Source organism: Suricata suricatta, chromosome 7 (genome assembly GCF_006229205.1).
Source record: "Suricata suricatta isolate VVHF042 chromosome 7, meerkat_22Aug2017_6uvM2_HiC, whole genome shotgun sequence".
NCBI classification, from domain to species: domain Eukaryota; kingdom Metazoa; phylum Chordata; class Mammalia; order Carnivora; family Herpestidae; genus Suricata; species Suricata suricatta.
In genome coordinates, this window is record NC_043706.1 from 92,331,454 (window position 1) to 92,358,164 (window position 26,711).

Genomic DNA, 26,711 nt, shown 5'->3' on the forward strand with positions numbered 1-26,711 from the left:
ATAGTCAATATATTCTTTTTTTAAAAATGTTTTTTAAAATTTATTTGGGGGGGAGAGGTAGAAAGAGAGGAAGGGAGAGAATCCCAAGCAGGTTCCACACTGTCAGTGCAGAGCCCGACGTGTGCCTCAATCTCATGAACCACGAGATCATGACCTGAGCCAAAATCAAGAGTCAGATGCTTAACTGACCAAGTCACCCAGGGGCCCCTATAGTCAATATATTCTTAAAATGGCTCAGTGGAATCTAAAATCCTCAATTCCAGACCTCCCAGAACCTCCTGCACTTCTAGAATAACACTAATACAACTCATGTGCATACATTTGACAAGTCCTCCTATACATAAGCCTGTGCTGGATACAAATGATGTGACCATGAACAAGGTGTCTTCAGAGCTCTTACATTCCAGTGAAAGAAAAAAACCAGAAACAAGCAACTAAATGAAAATGATAATTTTAGATTATGATAAATGTTAAGAAGGAAAAATAGAGCAAAGGAGAAGGGGCTACTTTGGATAGGGAGGTCTGGGTCAAGGAAGTGTGTGATGGCAAAGCCTCTATGAGCCCCATTCACAGTGGCTACCCAACCCCCAAGAAGAGTACCTTCTCTCAAATTTGGAATTGGCCTAAACCAATTCCAGCACTATTCTAAAACTGCTCGCTTTATACAAAGGAAAGTGAAGGAAGACCAGAGAGGTTAAGGGTTCTTAGATTCTGCAGTGAGTTGGTGGCAGAACCACTGCTGGGTCCAAGGGTATTCTTTTATTTGTTGTGCACCATAATATTTTCCTTTCTTCTAAGCTCTTCAACTGTCATGTGCCTCTGCAATAAGAAATCCTTAAAGAGTTCTCTGAGTCATAAGTAAGCATCAAGGATTAACAGTCATTCTATTGCTAAATCGTGTTGACTTTTCTCTTACTTTTTTGTTCATAAGTTAGCTTTCCTTTCCCCTAATGCAGTAAAACCCCAGCCTTTATCTCCAAGCTAGTTTATTACAACCTTCCCAAACAATCTTTTTAAATTGTTGATACCTGTAACATGCATCAAAAGCATCTTTTCTCTCTGATTGACATAAGAAACCCTATACCAGATTTCCTCCTGCAACAAACTTCATGTGTCTTCTATTTTCTTACTCATGGCCTCACTCACTCATTCACTTACTCACCCACTCATTTACTCCCTCCCTTCCTCCGTCAGGCACTATTTACATGTGCCAATCACTGTGTTAAGCATCAAGTATACAAAGACAAATAAGACACTGTTCCTGCCTTAGAAGAGCTCAGTCTGTGGTCTGCCTCATAAATGGGTCATTATAATATTACTGAGTAAATACAATGACTGAGAGGTGTACCGTGTATTAAACCATGAAGGAAAGCAAAAGTCTGTGAGATGGAGAAAAGGAGGGACTACAGCTCAGTCAAGGCAAAGAGGGCGGGCATGGTGCCATGGGTGGGCACCTCTGGGCTGCCAGGAGAGCACAAGGTTCTGGATGGGCCCCGAGAGATCACTGCGGGTTTCCGCTGTCCCCATATGAGCAGAGCCCTTACAGCTCATATTTCTTCCTCCGTGTCTTTGGAGTGCAGGTGCGCTCATACCCTGGATATTCCTGAAGGTGGCATAAACCAGGGGGTTGGCATGTTTCTTTAGACAAGCAGCTGTATGCATCCCACACACCTGCTAAAATGTTCCATTTGTCCCTGAGGGGAAAACAGAGTGTGACCCAAGTGTGCTCCGAGACTTGCTCTGGTGCACTGAGATCTGACCTCCCATGGCGCTTTTTAAACAAGGCCACGTGTCAGAATGATCTGTGGAGCCTTTTTTTTCAAATACTTCCATCCTGCCCCTGCCCTGCTATTCCCACCAGAGGATTTGGATCTTGATGAAAGAGGGTGTGATGCTGTGGTAACCTAGGCATGTGTGTTTTCAAAAGATCCACAGGTGATATGAAAACTATCACCTTTAGGCATCTGAGTCTGCTGTGTACAGTGCCTGTCAGGTATTATCTGATGGAGTGAAAAGCTGTTTTCCATCCACAGGATGAAGGCATGTTTCTAGCAATGGTTAGTTATCCAGTATATCTGTCTTCATAGTACTTACCACCACATGACATGATATGATGCATCCATTTAGTTGTCTCCCGTACTGTATTGTCAATGTCCCAAAAGGAAACACTTTATCTGGCGCACTGTTATAGTCTCAACACCTAACACAGTGTCTGTTGTGAAGCAGGCATTCAATACATACACTCACCTGGTAATGCCCGTTACTTAACAGAGAATGTCACCCAAGCTCTGAACAGGTTGATTCTCTTTTTGACTTTTCAATTATAAACAAAAACCAAACGCCAGGTTGAAATGTAGAAAACTGTGTAGTATGTATAAAACTCTACTTACCTTAGCATAGTCTAATCTTCCCTTCTCCTGAGCCTAAAGTAGAAAGAGGGGGAAAGTAATTTGTTAGTTCTTTAAAAATCATGTAATGCTTCTAAAACTTTTACTTCTCCAAGAATAAAAGTCAACTCTCTCTCCCTTGGTCCCCCCACTGTGTATCTTTCTTTATATCTATATAGTTGTATCTCTATACAACTATATCCATACAACACTCTTAAGCATATTGCAAAGTTGGAAGAACAGCACAGTGAGCACATATATATACATCCTATCTAGACAGGACAATAGGAGACATGATTCTTCACCCCGCCGTGGTTCAGCACATGACATGTCTTATAAGCACAAGGTATTTTATACATAAACACAGGACTGCTACAACATTTTATTTTTTAAAAATGTTTGTTTATTTTTGAGGGATGGGGAGGTGCAGAGAGAGAGAGAGAGACAGAGGATCCAAAGCAGGCTGACAGCAGAGAGCCTGACATGGGGCTTGAACTTATGACCTGAGCTGAAGTTGGACACTTAACTGACTGAGCCACTCATGCGTCCTTGTTATCACATTTTAAAAACAATAATTACATGTTATGTAACATACAATCCATATCCAAATTTCTCCTATTGTCCCAAGAATATCCTTTATGGCTTCCCCCCCAAACAAATTTAAACAAGATTCACACATTACATATGGTTTCTGTATCTTTGGTTAGCCTTTTACATCTAGACTACACCCTCCCCATATTTTAATAAATAAAAAGAAAAACTATTAACCTTTTTTCATGCAAATCACTGACGTTTTGAAGACACCAGGGCAGCTGCCTTATAAAATGTCGTTTTGGATTTTTCGTATTATTTCTTCGATGTGTCATTTAATTTGTCCCTGTTTTGCTTGCAAACTGAAAGTTGGGTCTGAAAAAGCTTGCTTAAACACTTCTGGCAAGAGCACTTTATATAGAAAATTACATACTTAATATTGCATCAATTCAGGAGGCACAAAATGTCAGGCTGTCTCATTCTTAGTAATGCTATAACTTCGATCACGTGGTAAAGGTGGGGACTATCAGATGGCTCTTCTGTAAGGACATGTTTCCTCCTGTATAATCAGTAATGTAATCTGTGGGCTCAGTTTCTCCCCCACTTCCTTTGGCATAATTTTTATCATGTTGTTATTATGTTGAACGACTCCCACCTCTAGCTCCCACCCCATCAGGGTTGAGGATAGAGATGGTGGGGTTGAGAAAGACAACCTATATGTGGTCATATTTAAAAAATATTTTTAGTTATTAAAAATGTAAAGTAAACACATCTACTACTCAAATGTGTCAGGTATAAAATCCTAACATGACAGAGACAATCAATGTATTGATCTTTGTTGATAGGTCAACTCATTTTCTGTAGACTTCATTAAAACTTCTCCCGCCACCTCTGTACAGAATAAGAACCCTTCAAGTTGCAAATAGGTTAGGTCCTGAGGCCAAAATGACACTATACAGACAATGAAGGTGGGCAGGTAACTTTAATGAGATTATAGAAGATTTATAACACTGGCCCTGACTCTTCTTGCTTCCTTATAGTCCTTTAAAAAATTTATACAAAGATGCTTGGATTGTGTTTTTCTTACTTTGATAATAAGCAACTTAGCAGAAGACACTGGTCATGTATAGCTTTTGGCCCCATCACAAACCACTCTAAGTGAAAATGGTGACTTGAATGTTTTCTATGAAACAAAAGGCCCCTGCAATCGATATACTGTAAAAAAGAATTTGGGGTTTCCAAACTGCTCTTGAAATTTTTTTAGGGATCTAGATTTGCAGTGAACTAAGAAGAGTCTGAATATAATCTTGAGCTGCATTATACCATAAGGAGTATAAGTCAGTTCTTGCAGAAATTGAGAAACTATGTTTCTTCTTCTTTCTGCTTAGATATTTTATATTTACTTGTTTGTGTATCTATGGACATCTCCCAAAATAGTTTTGTCTACATTGAAAATCCCTCTTTCTCCACTGTTACATCTGCGGTTTACAGAGAACCCTTGAGCACGTCTGTCCAGGGCACTCATGACCCAGCTCTACTAAACCTTGTTAGTGTGCAAATATCAAGTGGCCTTGATCCAGGGAATAATCCATGGCTTGTGACCAAAATTTCAGCAGCAGCATTTCATAATTTTGCTTAGTCTTTAAGTTCTCAAACTTCCAGCTGTCTTTTGAATTCATATTAGGTTAAGAGATATTTGACACTGAGGCCGATCCTATCTATGGTCACATGCTTTCGACTTTTTCAACTGTTCATCCTTTTCCTTATCTCTTGCTGATTAGTACGGATTGCTCAAGTATAGCACTTTTCTTTCTTTCTTTTTTTAAAAGTTTTTAATGTTTATTTATTTTTGAGAGAGAGAGAGAGAGACAGAGCATGAGCAAGGGTGGGTCAGAGAGAGAGGGAGACACAGAATCTGAAGTAGGCTCCAGGCTCTTGAGCTGTCAGCACAGAGCCCGATATGGGGCTTGAACTCACAAACCATGAGATCATGACCTGAGCTTAAGTCAGACGCTTAACCGACTGAGCCACCCAGGCGCCTCAGCACAGCACTTTTCAAAAGAGGCACAAATGGGAAGCTCCACAGAATGGTTCCTCCTGTCAAAGGACTCATTCTTGCAACAAATTTGCCATTTTCTCACTACTTTCAGTTGTGTTCCTGTTCCAACCAGCTCATCATTCTGCATCTTTCAACATTCCTATCTTTCAGTGTTTCACAAAAAGAGTATGTTAAAAGTATTGAAAGTGATATTTGTTGAAAGTTAAAAAGCCATGATTGCAAGGTAATGTGCAGAGAAATGATACAACTTATGATGACTTAGGGTAGACTTTGCCTTTTAGAAGTAGTGAGGCACTTTCCAGTTTGTCTCATAAAAAAATAAAAAAAAGAAAAATCAACAGCCATTTCCTTAGGCAGAAAGAGTGACTAGAATGCTGGTTTCAGATATAATTAGGGTGGTCCTATCAGAAATTTTTGTACAACCATATCCCCCATACTTTGATTTTAAATGGATTATCTTAGAGAATTCTATTATTTTGAAGTACTTGCGCTTTATTAATCACAAGTTACCTTCAAACTCTGTCGTTTCATGGTGTATTTCCTGGCTTGGTTGCCAGCCTCTCACCCAGGAGAGAGACGCTCCGCTGGGGATAGTGGCACCATTACACCATCTATGTAATCTGTATCTGTTCAGGATCAGCTCCTAAGGGTTTGGGAAGCTGGAGAATCAGAAGGCTACACAAAATGACGGCACAATCACTGCAGCCCTTTACAACCTGAACAGGCATTAGCTGTTGATAAGCAGCTCACCTGAATGTCCTTTTTATTTTATCACAAGAAACATTCCAAAAAAAAAAAAAAAAAAAAGAAAAGAAACATCCCAGTTTTGTGAAACCACTTCACCCTGGACTGCTTAGTAAGCAAGTACAGAAAAGTACCAAATATTTTATAAGATAAATATTTAAGTCTTTATGGGATTTAATAATATATACATATTTCCAGCTGCTGCTGTGAGTTAGTATTTACATAGGTCATATACGTACCTTCGAGTACACGTTCTGATACACATTTGTGTTTCCACAAAAGGCTTTTAGAGCTTATGAAAGTATAGCACACTAGACACTGATAGAAATGAGATTCAGCCCCTATATAATTAATATTCCCATTACACTTTACCTATTCTAGTTCTTTTTGCAAGATAGTTAATTTGGGAGAGGGTATAGTTTCTCTTTCACCTGATGATGGCTCATTCACGAAATAATTATCTACTGTGCACCTACTATGTGTTTATCCATTATGCACCTACTATGTGTCAGGCACTGCTTAGGCACAGGAGGTGGAGCCATGAAAAGAACAGATAAAAATCTCTGCCCTTGTGGAGCTTCTATTCCAGGGGTTGCATAGTTTTGTTTTGGTTTGTTCTCCCTCCAGAACTGAGGCTCTACGAGAGGAGAGCGAAGTTCTCTCCTGCTCACAGCTGTATTCCATGTCTAGATCAGGACTACTACAGAGCACATGGCCTATAGTATCTGGTGAATGGATGCATACATGGATAAATGCTTTTTCTTTCTATGTGTTGGCTATGTACTGTCTGTTTAGGAAACCTAAGAAGCAAAGTTCATTATAGTCACTTCTAGATCTAGGAAAGCTGAGTGTTTCAATTCAGAGCACCAATATGTAATTAATATGGAACCATTAGCTGATGTTTGACAACTAATTTTTACCCATTTTGAACAATACCATATTTTCACTTTAGTGTCCAATTTCGATTTATAAGTAGACCAAGGAGGGGAATCTAAAAAATAAATGCAAAGAATTCATGAAAATAAAACAACAAAAGGATAGGACAGAGAAGAATGATCTAGTAGCCTTCCAATAGATATACTTGTTTAGCATAATGAAGTGCCTCAACCTGAGGGGCAAGTGGGTGGCTCAGTCCATTAAGTGTCATGATTTCACCATTCTGGAGTTCAAGCCCTGTGTTGGGCTCTGTACTGACAGCTCAGAGCCTGGAGTCTGCTTCAGACTCTGTGTCTCCCTCTCTCTCTCTCTGCTCCTCCCTCATTCACTCTCTCTCAAAAATAATAAACGTTAAAAAAAAATAAATGTCTCAACCTTGGAAGCAATGTGTTGAAGGGAAAAGAGCCTGGAACGGAAACCTCAGCACAATTCAAGATGCATGCCTCAAAGGTTATGGGGTTAAGTAGGCCTTGTCTATGGAGGAAAGTAAGCAGCCTAATATATTTTATTTCATTTTACTTTATTTTATTTTAAGGCTCTGAGCTGTTAGCAGAGCCTGACATGGGGCTTGAATTTCTGGGACTGTGAGATCATAACTTGAGCTGAAGTCAGACACTTAATCGACTGAGCCACCCAAGCACCCCCATAAGTGGCTTAATCTTAACGGTGACCACTCCAAAAAGCACTGTAACCTCCTGGGAAGATGCGAGTACTGGGTGTCAGAAAATATGGTTCCTATCACATGATACATGAATATGTCTGATAATTTTGAAATTTTAAAATTTGGGGTCTTCATTTTCTTATCTGTAAAATAAGTACTGGACTAGATCACACATTCCCGAATGCTAGGCTCTCACAAATGCTGAACTAGCTGTCAGAATCACCTGAGTAGTTTGTTAAAAATGCACATCCTCAGCGCTCTGGCCCTGAGTTTCTGATTCATTTGAAGATCACTGGTCTGGACCATGTCTAACGCCCTTTTCAATTTGTGCTCCTGTACGCATCTGTATTTACTTCAAAGGCTAAAGAAGAACAACTATAAAAACTCCTTAAGTCTCAAGGAGAATGGAGTGCTATAACTTTCCCCTCTTTTTCTGACATCTGCCACTTATCATGTATATTTCTAGCAGAGCAAGATATTATTAAAATAACTTTCTCACTGGGGCCCAAAATAGGCTGATATAAAATAAATTCCAGACTGTATTTCAACAGCTAGCAGTCCTAAACCTCTTCCTGCCACACTGTTCATCTCCAGAAGTCACTGTAAATTCTACCGTACACGGCAATTCTCTGAGGGCTTCATTACTAGGGTCTTTAAAAGACCATTCACTCATCTTTTTGCCTCCTGTAGGTGTGCTTCTTGTCAATCCAGGTCATGAGAAAAGAAAGTAATTTTTCCCAGTCTTTAGCAGTTCACAGAGAATGTGCGGTTTGAACCTTATTTTATCTTAAAAAAAAAAAAAGGTGAAAACAGACAAGATAGTGTGTCAGTGCCCATGACACCAGAGGCCTCCTCAGACAGCTACAGTGAGCACTGTAAAACAATATTCTGTACAAAAGAAAAAAAAGAAAAGCCAGTGTTCTGAGCGAGAGGATGCACAGAGGGATTAATTCCAAAGGTTTATATACCAGTCTCTGCAGACCAAAGGCAGACAGATTCCCGGTTGGTAAGTAATGGATGTACAATGTGGTCTTTTACTTTAAGAAACAAATGCTTTCTTATAAGTCAGGTAACAAAGAAGGATTGGATGACATAAATGAACTGTTTCCAATTTTCAACTACTATTATCTGAACTTGAAAACTGGATATGGAGAAACATTTCTCTAAAAGTAGAAAACTAATATTCCACAGCAGGGAGTCCAGAAATTGCTAGAGACTGATCATCTCTACTTACCATGTTATTCTTCCCGAACGCTAGTAGCTATATTTGGGAACAACAGTCATTTTTAAAAAGATTCCTCTTTAAAGCTACAAGGAAGATACCTTTCTCCTGAAACATTTGTTTTCTCCTCTCAAAGTTTTTAGTGGGAAGAACATTATGAACACCCATCAGCCCTCTACTACATTAACCATTTGCTAATATTTTGCCGTCTTTGCTTTCTCTTTGGACAATCATTTGCTGATTATTTGAAAGTTATAGGCATCACGTCTCATCGCTGAATACTTCAGTAACAACAATGTTCTCCTACAAAACCAACAAACCGTTATCAATCCAACAAGTTTAACACTTCCTAAAGTGATGAAGAAGCCCATACTCAAAGGTTTCCAGTTTAACCAATAGTGTTGTTTAGAGCAGTTTGTTCTAAGATCAAATTAAAAATCATACATTTTCTTTGGATGTCATGGCTTTTTTTTTTTTAATGCTTATTTAGTCTTGAAGGAGAGAGAGAGAGAGAGAGAGAGAGAGAGAGAGAGAGAGAATGAGCAGGGCAGGAGCAGAGAGAGAGGGAAACACAGAATCCAAAACAGGCTCCAGACTCTGAGCTGTCAGCACAGAGCTTGACATGGGGCTCGAACCCACGAACTGTGAGATCATGATCTGAGCTGAAGTCCGGTGCTTACCCAACTGAGCCACCCACGTACCCCAGGGATGTTATGGCTTCTAAATCTCTTCCACACCACACTTTTTCTTTCATAACACATAAAAAATTAAAAAAAAATTTTTTAACATTTATTTAGTTTTGGGAGACAGAGAAAGACAGATCATGAGCAAGGGAGGGGCAGAGGGAGAGGGACACACAAATTGGAAGCGGCTCCAGGCTCTGAGCTGCCAGCACAGAGCCCAACGTGGGGCTCAAACTCACAAGCCTTCTTCTACCCATGAGATCATGACCTGAGCCGAAGTCGGCCACTCAACCAACCAAGCCACTCAGGAATCCCAACACTGACATTTTTTAAGAGTCCAGGTCAGGTGCCCTAGAGAATGTCCCTCATCCTGGATGTGTCTGACTGTTCCTCATGATTAGATTAAACCTAAAAAATTTTTTTGGCAAGACAACTACATAAATGATGGTGTATACTTCTCTATTATATCAGAAATCATACAGAATCAGTTTGTCTCATTATTGGTGAAACTGTTCACTGCTTCCCTTTGTATTTAATAAGTAATCGTGGGGTGCTCTGAGTCTATGTGAATATCCGGTTCTCTTCTAACCATTCATCCAATTGTTTTAAGCCATTGTCCATTAATTACCCTAGTCTGAATAAAAGATTACATTGGTGGCTGCGAAAATAGTGACATTTTAAAGATCTTTTGCCTTGGCACTGGCAAGAATATCATTTGGTTCCTTTAGAGAAGACAGATCATATTGAAAATAAACTCTCTGTGCATCTGCATTGGTAGGAAGAGGTGGAGTTTTATACATACATGAAAAGGTTTATTGGGGGACAGAGGAAGGGAGGAAGGGTAGGACCCCCACTGTCATCCTGTAATGGTCTGTATAAAGATTTAAAAAGCTTACAAATCAGTCTTCTATTAGATCTGTTAGCCCCACAGTTGAAGCAGTTGAGTTTTGGTTTGGTAAGAGAAGCAGAGCTTGTATCAACCCAACTTTCCAGTTTCAAAGAAAGAAATAGGACAGGCCTCTGTTATCTTGATCATTCTTGCCTGTTAATAAGATAGCACAAAGGCATCTGCAAGAAAGTCAACGCTGGATTTCTCAGGTATCTGATGTTACCACCTCTTTCACCCAGGAAAGCTAAACTTTGGAGGGAAATGTGAATGGCCATGGATTAGATTTCCTGTATTCTCTTCCTTTGGTTAACTGGGAAAAGAGGAAGCAACAGACAGGTGTGTAGATAGCTTATGGTGTCCAATTAAAAAAAAGAGAAGGGGCTTCTCTTATTTATATAACAAATTTCTCTTTATTCAGAAGTATTGTGAACCCTTTTTTTCTTGCTATTGCTATGCTCTCCTGGAATCTGGAAGAAACATGAATTTAAAATTGCACACACACACACACACACACACACACACACACACACACACACACACACTCCACCCAGACTGCAGAAAGGCCATGGGCAAATAAATCAGGCTGAAAATGGAACTGAGTTCTTTCCTCCAGTGGCCAGGGTCCAAGGTGATGGCCACCAACCTTGATGGAACACCTCAAGCTCATATGTCAAAACCAAATTTATACCACTTTCCCCACTTAATTTCCCTATTTCTATTAATGGCACAATTCTTCCTCTAATCCAAGTTAAAAATCATGGTTTTGGCCTCTGACTGCCCCTTTCTTGTACACACCTGCCAGCTTTTCCCTATCCTATTAATCTTTAGGTCCTATATACATTTTCTCCCTGAAATAAGGTTTTTAAAAAATTTTTTTATTATTTATTTTTGAGAGAGAGAGAGAGAGAGAGAGAGAGAGAGAGAGAACAAGAGAACAAGTTGGGGAGGGGCAGAGAGAGAGGGAGACACAGAATCCGAAGCAGGTTCCAGGCTCTGGGCTGTCAGCACAGAGTCTGACCCAGGGATCAAATTCACAAACCACGAGATCATGACCTGAGCCTATGTCAGACACTTGACCGACCAAGCCACGCAGGCGCCCCTGGAATGAATTTTTAAAAAAGATTTTACCTTATGTAATCTCTACACCCAACATGGGACTTGAACTCACAACCCTAAAATCAAGGGTCATATTCTCTACTGACTGAGCCAGCCAGGAGCTCCTCTGAAGTTTTACACCTAACCTCCTTATCTTCTCATTCTTGTTGCCAAAGATCTGATTGTAATTTTTCCCCTGCACTAATCAAGAGGTTCCCCCAAACTTCCTAACTCATCTTCTCTCTAGCATCTCCTTGTTCCTTTCATCCTATGGGTATGAGGCAGCCAGACATACGTCCCTAAAACACATTTCAGACGCTGGCATTACCTGGTTCAAAAACTGTCAATGTCTGCTCCATGACCTGAATCAAGTTCATTTTCTGCAAGCAAACATCCACAGTCTTTTTGTTTTTCAATTGAAGTAAAATTCATATAACATAAAATTCATCATTTTAACTATTTTACAGAGTATATATAATTCAGGGGCACTTTAGTACACTCAGAATGTTGTACAACCATCACCACTATCTAGTTTCAGGTTGTAGCATGCCTCTTTACTGGGGGATAATATGCCATTGTATGGAAATACCACATTTTGTTTATCCATTCATCGATAGACACTGGGGTGTTTCCACTTCTTGGTTATTGTAAATGTTGCTAATCTGAATATTCATGTACATGTTTTTGTTTGAACCAAAGCCTCTAAATACAGGCATTGTGCACTATTTCAGAGCAATTCTTTGCCTGTCTCTATACTGCCCTGTATTTTTCACATTTAAGCCAAACTATAATACTTGAATACAATGCACTTGCCCATCTTCATCTCTTTTTCATGGCTTCTGCTGCCTAGGAAGCCTATCATTCCCACCTTTGCTGTCAAGATCTTCTTGAAGGCTCTCTCAGAGATCACCTATTTCACAAATCCTTTCTTGACTTTCCTCTGTGCTCTCTAAATGACATTATTATACTATTCCCATCATTACACACACTACTTGTGTGCTTTTCTTACCTCCTCTTTATGAGGCCATAGACAACCTTGGGGCAATGTACTGCTGTATCTCCTGTGTCAAGCCCTTTATTTTTCCTTAAGTATAACAGAAAAACTTAAGACATATTGTAATATAGGAGATTTCTAGAGCCATTTCAGAGTCTTTGTGGTCTCATATACAGTCCTTTCAAAGGCCTACATTGTACACCTCCTGCGCTAGAGGATGTCAATATTATTCCTTTTGAAACAACTCAAAAGTAACTTAAGCAATTAGAGAGTATCAGGTAGCATTAAGGAAGAGTCTCTGAATGTGCATTTTCTCTTTTGTTTAAGAATATACATGTGTTATGTTCATGTACACCAGCCTCGACTAGCAATCTTTGCTTCACATTTTGAATAAGCAGTAATAGTAGGATACCTAGGGTAAGTGGCTTATAGCTTAGCATTGGTAAAATGTAGTTCACTTAAGTAGTGTATGGCTGGTTATGACAGTGTCAGAATGTCACAAGCCTAAGTGACATTTCAGTACTTTCAGAAATAGCCAAGAAAATATAATCATAATTCCCATCTCTTCTGTGACTTATAATGGCAGCAGAAACCTAGAAAGATCATTAAAAATAAAGCTTGCTGACCTGCAATGGCCTCTGGACTCCCTGAGAGAGTCAGAGCTCTGTGGTTCTCTGAAGGATTCTCTTTCTTTTATTAGGAATCAAATGATAACTGAGTAATGACTTCACCTCCCTAGGGTGAATCACCCATTCACTCAGTATTTTTACCTGATCATTATTTTTCAGCAGCTACAAATTTAAATTTAAAATTAAGGTAGAATTTAGTATGGAAACATCACTCAACAAATATTTTTCAGTTGTTTCAGTTCTGGCCTGATGTTCTTAACTGCCTCTTATAAAAGGGTATGAGAGTGTGTGTGTGTGTGTGTGTGTGTGTGTGTGTGTGTGTGTGTGCGCGCGCACGCGCACGCGCATGCACACTGGCCTCCCTTTGGGTGTGATGGAAGACAGCTACCTAATCTTAAGACTTTGGGAGTTGAAGAGGAGGTAGCAGGGCCTGATACAAAAAATTCCAGAAGCTTCTTCCTCCTTACAAGGATACTGAATGGTACTAAGGGTATGTGATCTCTTCGCTTCCCTGTCTAGTCATTAATTCTCACTTTCCCTAAGCAGGAAATCAAAAGGGTAGATGGGACACAAACCTGTCTGAGTACAGCAGGGAAGCAATTTTACATGTGACATTAAGAAATCATAGGTTGGGGCACCTGGGTGGCTCAGTCGGTTAAGCGGCTGACTTCAGCTCAGGTCATGATCTCATGGTTCGTGGGTTCGGGCCCCGCGTTGGGCTCTGTGCTGACGGCTCAGAGCCTGGAGCCTGCTTCAGATTCTGTGTCTCCATCTCTCTCTGCCCCTTCCCCACTCATGTTCTGTCTCTCTCTGTCTCAAAAATAAACTTAAAAAACTATTAAAAAAATCATAGGTGACTTCCATCATTGGGAGTAAGACTTTTCCATTTCTCAGTGTCAAAACTAGTATTAAGCTTCTAATAGTGATTAATATTTTTCTTATAATGCATCTCTTGCCTAAGAGACCTATTTCTTAGACTTATTTGAAAGCCGAAAGGGACCTCAGAAATGATCTTGTTCAAAAGCATCATTTGACATTAAGTAATAACAAGGACATGAAAGAATGTGATTAAGTTTATACAGATGCTAGCAGAGTCCAAACTAGAATCCAGTCTTCTAAAACCTTCCCCTATGGGTCATTTTTGCTATACCAACTTTTTCTATTGAACAATATAGGGCTGCCATCAAATAGCCTAACTCTGTGAAGACCATAACACAAATACTTTTATAACAAATGCTAACTAAATGACTGACTATTCCAAGTAAGTCACTATGGCAGGTGAATTCACTGTTATCCTTAGGGATCTGGAAATAAAATTCAAAACCTGGGGAGGAGGGGTGCCTGGGAGGCTTAGTTAGTTAAGCGTCTGACTTCAGCTTAGGTCATGATCTTGCAGTCAGTGTGTTCAAGCCCTGCGTCGGGCTCTGTGCTGACAGCTCAGAGCCTGGAGCCTGCCTGGGATTCTATGTCTCTCTCTGCCCTTCCCCTATTCACACTCTGTCTCTCAAAAATAAATAAACATTAAAAAAAAAAAAAAAAGAAACCTGGAGGAAAGGATCACAAAAATGCAATGAAGGTAAATAATCATGAAAGGCTGTGAATGAGGTACTAAAACTAATTTCAGGATTAATAAGCAATCTCCTTGAGATTTAGGATAGCATGTCCCTCTTGAGTATTTTGCTAATTTTGTCCCCTAATTCTGAGTAGGAGGCATTCACAGAATAAGATTAACATGAATATTATAATTTAGAAGATTAAAATAAACTCAAGTAAGGGGTCTTTCATCTGAGGAATGTTTTCCCTTGCATGAAAAAAACTAACTTCCTATTTCTTATTTGTTTCAGATGAATTAATCTTTTCATCAGTGATCCTGCTCAGGACTGGAACATAAAGATATAAGGGCCTGAAGTCACTTGGAGCAAACCACAGAAGTTTGGCAGGTCCCTGAGATGGGCAACAGACTGCCAGTCCCTCCTGAAGGATGCAGATCTAGCCAGCATCACAGGGAACCTAGGCTGAAGGACAGGACGTCCCCTGCTCACAGCCATCATCCTGGCAGGGTTTACTGACCTCTGGACAACACATATTTGATTTATCTGAGTTACCGGCTAAGGCACTGGCTGTTTGGAAAGGATATCCCTTTGAAAATTTAAAATCAAGTTGGAGGTAATGATTTGGGAGTATTTTACCAGCTGTTTAGGAAATCCTGGATTCTCATGTTGTCTACATTTACGACTTTGTATGCTTGCAAAGAAACTAAATGTTAAATATGTCCCTCTTCTGTGAAGCTTCTTTAAAATTCAGATCTCCGCTACTCTTACATATATATATACATGAATATATGTAAATAGCCCAGGGAGAGTTGGTAGCTTCCATTCAACATATTTAGCTGGATCTTTTCAACCAAAATGTAAATCTGCAATGTATTCTAATGTAACCCAATTAGAGCTACTAACACCATCTGTATATATATTTTTGGTTCAGCTGTCAAAAAACATACAAATACACCCCAGTAATACAATATTGAATAGTTGTAGGATATTCATTGTACTATACTTATTTAATTCTTTTTACTATTTTTAAATGAATCAATTTCCACTTTTTTCCTTTTAGAATTAGAATTTTAGTGCATATTCTATTATGTAAGTCTTTGTTCACATCTGATATTTTTTGAGGATAGATTATTAGAAGTGGAATTACTATAACAAACTATATACAATTTTATTTTATTATAAAAATTTGGGGGGGTGCCTGGGCGGCTCAGTTGGTTGGGTGTCTGATTTTGGCTTAGGTCATGATCTCGTCATTCCTGAGTTTGAGCCCCATGTCAGCCCTGTGCTGACAGCTCGGAGCCTGGAGCCTGTTTCAGAGTCTATGTCTCCCCCCGTCTCTGCCCCTCTCCCATTCACACTCTGTCTCTCTCTCAAAAATGAATAAACATTAAAAAAAAAAAACTGTAACTTTATTTGAGAGAGGGAGAGAGAGCACGTGCATGCACATAAGCACGGGAGGGGCAGAGAGGACAGACAGAACCCCAAGCAGGCTTTATGGCATCAGTGCAGAAGCTGCTATTTGGGGCTCTAATTCACAAACTGTGAGATCATGACCCAAGATCAAGAGTCGGATGCTGAACCAACTGAGCTACTCTTCAGAAACCCCTTAACTTTTATTTTAGAGAGAGAGAGAGAGAGAGAGAGAGCGAGCAAGAGCACAAGCAGGGGAGAAGGGCAGAGGGAGAGAATCTCAAGTAGGCTCCATGCTGAGCACGGGGCTCAATACAAACACCCTGCGATCATGACCTGAGCCAAAACCAAGAGTCAGACATTCAACTGACTGAGCCACCCAGGTATCCCCCAAATTTTATTTTTTAATTTTTAAAAATGTTTACTTAAGTAACCTCTACACCAAATATGGGGCTTGAACTCATGACCCTGAGATCAAGAGTCACATGCTCTACCAACTAAGCCATCTAGGCACCCCTAAAATTTTAAACTATGCTTTTAAATAAAAACAAACACATGTATCTTTTCCCCTACCCTCCACCCACTAATTGCACTCTTTAGTTTAAATCAAAAGTCTATATTTGTATGCTGTATAAGTATTTCCTTATGCCATGTAGAGTATTATGATTATATTTCTATTCTTAAACGTTTTTAATATTTTCACAACTAATAACTGCTGATCATAATCTGTATGTTTAGTGTGGCTATTTTAAAACTTGGCCCCAAATTCTTCGACACTCTTCCCATTGCTAGGTTCTCCTTGATTGTGGGTGGGCCTGTGAGTGTTTTGATAAGAGACTATGTAAATGACAGTGTGACTTCTGTAGCTGGTCAAAAAAGAAGACGCAGTCACTGCCTTGTTTGCTGGAACACTTGTATTTGGAGCTCTGAGCAGGCAAGTAAGAAGTCTGACTATTCTGAGGCTGCCATGTTGCAAGGAAGCCAAACTAAATGGAGGAACCATGTGTAAGCACTCTGGTTGGTCAGTACGTGGTCCTGACATCCCAGTCCAGGTACCAGAATGAGTTGAGTCTCTAGATGATTCCAGTGCCCAGCATTGCTGAGTCACCTCCAGCCTTCCGAACCTTTCAGCTGAGGCTCCAGATGTCATGGAGCAGTCATCTCTGTGCTCTGTCCAAATTCCTGACTCACAAAATTCATGAACGTAATTACATGGTTATTTTAAGCAGCTAAGTTTTGGGGTAGTTTGCTATGCAGCAACAGTAAGTGGAACACTTAGTTTTCTATATATATGGTCAAGTACATTAGTTCCATTGTTTTCCTTAAAGAAATTTCTCCTGGAGATCTCTGTCCTCTTGTCCCAGTCTGGACTGGACACAGAGCCATTAGCCTAGGACTTGCTTGGATGAGAGAGTGTAGTATGTTACTTATAACTTCAGGATGTGGGTCACGGAGCCAGGCTGTCTGGGTTTAAATCCTGGCTCCACTGCTTGCTAGCTGTGTGACTGTGCACAAGTTAATTTCTCTGTGCCTCAGTTTCCTCATTAGAAGAGTGCCTGACACATGTGAGTGCTCTTTTTATTGTTTATTATGTTTCCTTTCATGTAGTCCTGGGAATCCCACTGCCTCGTGCCTATGTCTGGTCCCCTGGTTCTTGGTTACTTCTTTGTCTTCATAAAACACATCACCCGAAACACATCTCTTGAGAAAAGATGCTTGGGAAGTAAGTTTTTTGAGGCTTTGTGTATCTGTTTTAAATGGTCTTTGTTTAACATCATACTTGGAAATGTGACAGTCATAAAAGTCAAAGTTGGCAGCAATTTTCTCTTTGAATGTTGAAGATGTTAGTCCACTGTCTTGAAGCTTTCAATGTCACTACTGAGAGGCCTTTCTGAGTCTCGATCCTTGGTATGTAGGTTTTCCTTTCTCCTCCCGGAACTCTGCAGATCTCTTTTTATCCCCATTGTTTCAAGACGTGATAATGATGTGATTATTGAGGGGTTTCCATTTGGAAATTTAGGTTTTTCAATCCTCAGGATTTTTCTTTTCTTTACAATTTTTTAAAGTTTATTTATTTATTTTGAGAGAGAGAGAGGGGCAGGAAGGGGCAGAGAGAGAGAGGGAGAGAGAAAGAATCCCAAGCAGGCTCTGCACTGTCAGCATAGAGCCCGACACAAGGCTCAAACCTACAAACTGTGAGACCTGCGCCAAAACCAAGAGTTGAACGCCTAACCAACTAAGCCACCCAGGCACCTCTCTTTCTTTACAAGTTTTTGTTGTTGTTAATTTTCTTAACTCCACTTTCAGTTTTCTCTCTTTGGGATTCCTAATAGTATAAGAATCTGTTGAATTGGTTCTCAAAATTTTCTCATGTTTTCTATCTTCTCTGGACTTTCTCTTTAACTTTCTGGGAGATTTTCTCATTTGTATCTTCTGTTCTCTGATTTATAAAAATTCTGCTTTCATATATTTTTTTAAATGTTTGTTTATTTTTGAGACACAGAGAGACAGAGCACCAGTGGGGGAGGGGCAGAGAGAGAGGGAGATACAGAATCTGAAAGAGGCTCCAGGCTCTGAGCTGTCAGCACTGAACCTCATGTGGGGCTCGAACCCACAAACTGCGAGATCATGGCCTGAGCAAAGTCGGATGCTTAACTGATGGAGGCACCCAGGCACCCCAATATTTTTAATATTTTATAATTCTGATTTCTTTTTTATTTGGATTTTTCTTTAAAAATTTAAAAAATTTTTTTATTTTTGAGAGATAGAGAGAGAAAGCGCTAACAGGGGAGGGTCAGAGAGAGAGGGAGACACAGAATCCGAAGCAGGCTCCAGGTTCTGAGCTGTCAGCACAGAGCCTGACCTGGGGCCCAAACCCACGAACTGCGAGATCATGACCTGAGCCGAAGTCAGATGCTTAGCCGACTGAGCCACCCAGGTGCCCCTGGATTTTTTTTTTTTATTTGACAGTTTGTCCAGAAAGGAATCCTCACATTTTCTATCAGGTGAATATGAGGGATTTGAAGCTGGCTGACGGCATTTTGAAAGCCAATGAGGGAAGAGGGTTTAAGAGAGGGAAAATCTTACTGTTCCAATGCAGGCATCACTTAGGCTCTCTTTGCTTTAAGTACAGAAGCTATCCCTGCCCTCAGCTGTGCCTACTTCCTCTTGTCCAGTCTCACATTAACCCAATCGATCAGAACTATAACGTTAAATAAATTCTATGAAGCTTTGGGTAAAAGGGCAAAAATTTGTCATTCCAGAGTTTCTGGATTAAAAGAAAATCAAAAAAGTCCCCCCTCATCTTTTATACCTTCTCTCCTACAAAAAAGTAAGAAATTTACCCAATGTAAGCCCCTGTACCTCTCCCACTTCCCCCATGCTTTTTTTTTTTTTGATTTGATAATACCTCAGAATTTGAGTGTTCAAGGTCCAAGTTTGTTTTAAAATAACCCAATGAGCTGACAGACGGAGCTTCTGGAATTCTGCAGCTTGTGCTAGAGTCTGCAGATGGGAAATTGCCGTCAGTTAAAGGGTGGTGCTATTACCACAGCCCAATTTTTGAAAGCCTTTAGAAAAAAAAAAATCATCCAAGTTAATTAGCATCCACCACAGGCACTAGTTTTGGGTTGCAGTATTCTAAGAGCTCAGATAATAAGAAAATAGTAGTTCAAACTCTAAGTTTTAGCTAACATTTGCCTTTTAAAAATGTGGCTTATAAAGTAAGAATTTTACCTGTTACATGAAAATGCTCTTGTATGGCTGATCTATCATCTTGGATCATCATGAAATATGAATTATGTTCTAAAACCAACTAAATACTACTTACTGATCCCCCAAATAAGAATAATTTCATTTTACCTCTCTGATCTGCTTAAGCCACAAATCTCTTCCAAGAAACTCCTGATGTAAGACCACGGGAGCGGAGTTTAGATTCAAAGTCATGGAGTCACTGGTCTTTTCCTTAATAAAAGGCTGGAGGTCAGAATTTATCTAGGAGGAGTCCAAAGAGCTAAATCAGTAAAATGCATATACACTACTATGCTTTAGTCATTTCAGAAAGCACCAGTTAATGCAGTGAAAAATGAAGCTGAAGGAATACAGCTTTCAGAGGAACTTTAATAAGCAAAAGAACAGTTCATATGATTAACAGTAATCTTTAAAATTCTTTAAAATAATTTTTCCCTGACATATTCCTTTTCTATTTGGCAGCAGACTTTGCTACTTTTTAAATTAAAAATAAGAATTTAAGTAAAGTTTTAATGAACATAATTGCTTAATAGACAAATCTAAGATTTAATAAAATATATAAAAAACTCTTCTGGAGATATGTATATATATATACACACATACATATGTATATATATATCTCATGAGGGAGGAAAAAATAGATTTTCTCCTCTCTTATGAGCTATTTAAGTAAAATGTAAGAAATATATATTAAATGGAATCTTTCAGTTACATGCATACAGAGGCAACAATATAACAGCTAACTTCGAGACTTTTTATATCTCCGTATGCCCATTCAAAAGGACAAGTATTAGAATTAAGGCTTTCAATTTTACACACATATATATGTGTGTATATGTATATGTAAATATATATGTGTGTGTGTGTATACTTTTTTTCAGTATACTTTTTCAATTTCATTAAATTTCCACAATTTGTTTTACACAAGGGAACTTTAAGGGAAGGGTAACAAAAACGCAAATATTCTCCCAATCTATAACGGGCAACATTACACGTTATTTCATAATTTGCAAGAGTTCTCTCAAGAACCCTTTCAGGTGGTAAGAAAAGACAAACATGACAAATATGGTTTAAGTAAGCTGTAGCTTTCTATCAAAATTACATAGTACTCACCAATCACACTTTATATTACATAACAATCACCATCTATGACTGATAGATTTTAAGCACACAATAAATTTTTTTTTGAGATATAAAAGCAGCTTATTAAATGGTAGGAGGTTTCTTATGTATCATTTTAGCTATTTAAGCACTGGAAAAAGAAAAAATGTGCAAATACCTTATGACTCATGGCCATGTGCTTCCCATACTGAAATGCCATATCCTGAACGTCAGCATCATGCTTTGCTAATTCCATTGCAGCCTGGCAGCTCTTTGCTAATAAGGCACCATGGGAGAGAAAAGTCTGTTCCTTCCAAGTTGATATTCCAATATCTTCTGTGATATGATTTTCCTAAAAAATGCAACAAAGCCAGGATTAAAAAAAAATATTTTAGGAGTAACTTAATTGTTCTGGTTTTTGAAGACTAGAAGAGTTAAGAAATGAAGTCCTCAAGACACTCAGCCTATTGCCACAAGGCAGAACTAAAAGATGTGGGACCTTGGCTCTGTCTACAGAGAACTAAGGGGTGGGAATTGTTGTTTTGGGGAAATGGCAGGAAAAATGAAAGGAATGTGGAAGCAAATTTTATTTTGAACTAGGAAACTTCTATTACAGTTTATTTGTAGGATAAAGTAAAATTAGAAACTTGGACTTCCAAACGAACTCCCTTCTACATTCATGTAAGTTCTGAGTGCTGGTATTCCAAAACATAAGATGCATATTGCCTTTAACTTATATAGAAATGTCAAGGGCATGATGAAGAAACTGCATTCTCCTCAAAACAGTTTAATAAAATAAAATCACAGAGGAGGTAACCCATTATAATGGAGTATGATTAGATTATATTATCATCCAAGTTTATCCCTATAAGAAGAAACAAGGAGATAAGGAATTATATAAGTGTAGTTTATTTATTTTCATCTTTTTAAATTATGAAAACCATTGTAGTATACTATACACATACCTACTGCCTCTAGACTAGTGATGTCCATTAAAAATATAATGTAAATTGCATATGTAATTCAAGATTAGCTAGTAGTGGGGATCCTGGGTGGCTCATTTTGGGTGTCCAGCTCTTGATTTCAGCTCAGGTCATGATCTCACAGTTTGCAGAATTGGCCTCGCCTCAGGCTCTGTGCTGGGTGTGGAGCCTGCTTGGAATTTCTCTCTCTCTCTCTCTCTCTTGCTCTCTTACTCTCTTACTCTCTTCCCTTCCCTGTCTCTGTACCCCACTGGCAAGTGTGTGCATATGCACACACTCTCTTTCTCAAAATAAATAAATAAACTTTTTAAAAGGCAAAATGAAATAAAATTTGCTAATAGTTACATTAAATAAGTGAAAAGAAATAGGTGAAATTAATCTTAATGACATATTTTATTTATCCCAATATATCCAAAATATTATTTCAATATATAAAATTACTGAGATATTTTAGGGGCACCTGTGTGGCTCAGTTGGTTAAGTATCTGACTTTGGTTCAAGTCATGATCTAATAGTCCACGGGTTTGAGTCCTGTGTAGGGCTCTGTGCTGACAGCTCAGAGACTGGAGCCTGCTTAGGAATCTGTGTCTCCCTCTCTCTCTGCCCCTCCCCTGCTCATACTCTGGCTCTCTCAAAAATAAACATTAAAAAAAATGCTTTAAAATTATTGAGATATCTTATATTGTTTATAATAAATTTTCAAAATCAGTGTGTATTTTACACTTACAACACATCACTAGCCACATTTCCAGTACTCAGTAGGTGCAAGAAGCCAGTGGCTGCCCTAGTGGATGGGTCTGCTCTGGGCAGTCAGCTCCCTGAGGACAAGAATGATGAACAAAGCATATAAAACAATGTTTATTTTATGGTATTTCTTTGAAACTTCAAACTAACCCGAACCCATCCAGAAGGATTAACTAAAACACTTTACTTCCTGCCACACATACATTAATCCTTCTCTTTTCATCATTATTTGAGGACAAAATAAAAAATAATATGAAAACAGGACCATGAAAAGTTCAGCTCAGGTCCAGCCTCATTTTTTCACTGTACTGAAGGGAACCTTCTACCCACTGGTCAGATCAAATTCTCAGCTTTATTTTATTTATTATGCCTTTAAACAAAAAGAAATTTCCACTTATGGCAAGAGTTACAAATGTAGAACACAACATTGTGTAATAATAAAAAAGGACACCCAAGGGAGAAACAGTGAATAAAGTGCTTTATAAAACATTAGGTATGAATAATAGCATATTTAATTTTGGAAATTTGAGAATGTATTTTTTAAATGTGCAAAGTTAACATGCCATATTAATAAACTGAAGGTAGAAACCATATTCTCTCTCCACACATACTAAATAAGCATTTGATAAAATTCAACTTCTATTCTTAATGAGAAAAAAACCCTAAATAAAAGAGGAACAGATGTATATTTCTTTAATATGATGTATGCATGTGTGTGTGCATGTATGCGTGTGTGTGTGTGTCAGCTTCAAAGTCTGCAAATACTTTATGAAGGAACATGAGTCTTTCCTAATAAAGTCAGGAATAAGACAGATGCACACCACTGTTATTTAACAGTGTAAAGAAGAGGCAAGAAGAGATATATAAATATTAGAAAGGAAGATTTAAACTATCACTATTTGAAGACAATGTAATTGTATATTGGGTAAAACTAGGAGACTCAACTACAAACCACTATAAACAAGAAGCTAATTCAATAAAGTAGCAGTATATAAAATTAATATAACTCATAATTAATATGATAAATGTATTAACCATAACTTTCAAGCATAAAAAGTAATCAGAAAGTATTATAAATAGGATCTTATCTTCCATTCTATCTACTGAAAAGAAAGATTAAAAAGCTGGGAATAGGCTTAGAAATGTGAAAAGTTAATACAAATAAATGGCTAAAATACTAATGAAGTAATACATGTTACTTGAATGAATATAAAATATATCATATTTAAAGACAGTACAGTCCAACCTCATGAAGTTTACTTCAATTAAGCTAAAAAGACCCCTTTTTCCTCCTAAAACCAGGCAAGCTGATTCTAAAGTTCAAATGGAACAAACATAATAAAAGTAAGCAGGAAAACCATGAACAAGATGAGCTGTGTATATAGCTGGGGGTAGATGGGGATATGGATAGATGTCTAGCCATACAAGATAGTATAACTATAAAGATATCACATATTATGTGATACAAAGCCTTCATAATTTTTAAAAATGTGTACTTTTTAGACAGAAAGACAATTGGACCAAATAGAATGTCCAAAAATAAACTATATACAAAGATTTACTAAGTTGTAGGAAAAGTTGGACTTTTCAGTAAATGACGCTGCTACAATTGAATAGCTATATGGAAAAAAAAAAAACAAAAACAAAACAATAGCCAGATATGCATTTATACCATTTATCAGGATAAACTCCAAATGGCAAAAACAAAAGCAAAACAACCACAAAACTGTAAGCGATGTTAGAAGACAAAGGACAATGAGGAAAAGTATTTGCGTTTCCTTTTTTTAAAGATGGATTTTTTTAAAAAAGTTCACTTATTCTGAGACACAGAGAACATACGTGTGCAGGGAGGGGCAAAGAGAGAGAGGGAGAGAGAGAATACCAAACAGGATCTATGCTGTCAGCACAGAGCCTGACTTGGGGCTCGAGCTCACAAATCGGGAGATCATGACCTGAGCTGAAATCAAGAGTCATATGCTTAACTGACAGAGCCACCCCAGGGATCCAAAGTATCTGCATTTTCTATCACGGACAAATGGCAAAAATCTCCCTGTGGCAGGCTAAGAGTGTCTGTGCCCCCACAGCCTCTCTTCCCAAATGTTACCTTAACATGAAAAAAGGGACTCTGCAGATGTGACTGAATTCAGGATGTGGAGATGGAGGGATTACTCCAGATTAACTGGGTGGGCATAAGGTAATCACAAGGACCCTTGTAAGAGGAAAGCAGCAGGGTTTGGGTCAGACAGGAGATGTGATGACAGGAGAGAGGGACAAGAAGATGCTCTTGAACTGGAACATGGAGGTTGGGGCCAAGGGCTGAGGAAGGAAGGCCCAAACAAGAAATGACAACAAAATGAGTCTCTCAGAGAGCCTCCAGAAGGAAAGCAACCTTACTGACATCTTGATTTTGGGGTTCTGACTATTAAAGAAAATTCTCACCTCTTCAAAGCTTTACTAAGTTTTGGTGAGGCTGTGAAGAAACAGGCCTCTCGAGCCTGGCTAGTGGAAGTACAGACTGTATGTAAATTTCACAATTTATCCGTGAAAATTATAAATGTATATGCCCTGTGACCCAGATATCCTACTTCCAGGATTAATTCTACACATATACCCACGCACATGTGAAATGAAATACATACAAGTTTACAATCTATTGTTCAACCCGCTGCGAGGGTGATACTTTGGCAACTTAAGCCAGACAGGTTACACTGGCCTTTGTGCTGTCTCTCTAACACTGCAGGGTTGCTCTTCCGAGGCCTCTGAACTTGCTCTTCGCAGTCAGGTGCTCTCCCCAGGTGTTTGCAGGACTCGGTGCCTTATTACTTTGGGGTCTCTGCTCAAATTTCAATTCGTCTTTAGTAGTCTACCTCTCACTCCATCATTTTCTATCTCCTTACTCTGCTTTAAATATTTTTTCCTTGATACTACTAACCTCTTCACATAGGTATTGGTTTAATGGTTTACTACCCATCCCCTTCACTAGGAGGTTGGCTAAATGAACGCAAGGACTTTGTCTTGCCCTCTGCTGAATCATCAGCATTGAAAGTAGTACATTAGGTGTGCAATAAATGTTTACTGAATCTTTCTCTTTCTTTTGGTATCTTTCTCTCATTTCCACCTTCCTCTGTCCTATTTTGGAAATAAAGAATTGAAAGAATTCTCCTTGAATGCCTACTACCGCTCATAGAATCAAGATGAACTTCAGCATAGCATTTAAGACACTCCTTTTTGGTACCAAGCAATACTTCTAGCCCCATCTCCTACCCAAAATATCTCCTTTGAGGCCTGCATTCCAGCAACACAGAACAGTCTGCTGTTTCTTGAACAAAATATATACTTTCACACTTGTGCGAATTTAAAAATATTATTCCCTTCAAAAAGAATATCATCTCCTCCTATCCTCTGCCTATTAAACTGAGCATATCCCATTCAACTATCACTTATTTCGGAAACATTCTCAAGTACTCCCATAAATGCTTTTCTCTTTAGACTAATGTTACTTTACTTATATTACAATATAGTACTTATTCTTTCTAAACTTGTTTATTTGTCTTTTCTTGGTTAGGTTGGACCCTATGTTAGGCATCTTTGTATATTTTTAATCACTTAGGCCATACTTAATCTTCAACAAATGTTTACTAAATGAATAGAATCATGTTTATCTACTGCATTTATTATTTAATGTTCTTTTAAAAATTGTTTTAATTTTTTTATTTTAGATAGAAAGAGAGTGAGCATGTGAGTGGGGGAGAGGGGTAGAGGGAGAGAGAGAGAGAGTCAAGCAGGCTCTAAGTTCAGCATGGAGCCTGACATGGGATTCAATCCAATGACCCTGGGATCATGACCTGAGCTGAATGAAATCAAGAGTCAGATGCTCAACTGACTGAGCCATCCAGGTACCCCTAAAATTTTTTTAAAAGCAAATGGGGGATATATTCATACAAGAATGCTATTCAGCAACAAAAGAGAAGCAACTACTAACAGATGCTATGCAGTAGATGAATCTCAGAAACATTAAGCTAAGTGACAGAAGGCAGGCACAAAAGGCTATACGTCGAATGACTCTACCTATATGAAATGTGGATTAGTGGTTGAGTAGGCTGGGGGTGGGAGCTGTAAATGGGCATGAGGGACCTTATGAGGGTACGTGTGAAAATGTTCTAAAACTGATTCATGGTGATGTTTGTACAACTTGATACAGTTTCTAAAAAAATCACTGAATTTTAGGCTAGAAATGGGTTGATTTTAGGATATGTAAAATACAGCTCAATAAAGTTCTTAAAAAAGAAAAAATGAATAATATTTTACATTTCTTGGTCTCATACTTAAATTGCTTTTTA

General features: G+C 38.6%; 1 protein-coding gene across 1 annotated transcript in view; it reads right to left on the reverse strand.

The window, feature by feature from the left end:
• The window catches only part of PDSS2 (decaprenyl diphosphate synthase subunit 2), a 254,629-nt gene that overhangs the window by 23,996 nt on the left and 203,922 nt on the right, over window positions 1-26,711 (reverse strand). The window contains exons 5-7 of the mRNA XM_029945385.1: window positions 20,823-20,996; window positions 19,655-19,786; window positions 2,391-2,423 (exon numbers count right to left, since the gene is read on the reverse strand). Coding sequence (XP_029801245.1) covers window positions 2,391-2,423; window positions 19,655-19,786; window positions 20,823-20,996 — 339 coding nt within the window. The remainder of the gene's footprint in view (window positions 1-2,390; window positions 2,424-19,654; window positions 19,787-20,822; window positions 20,997-26,711) is intronic.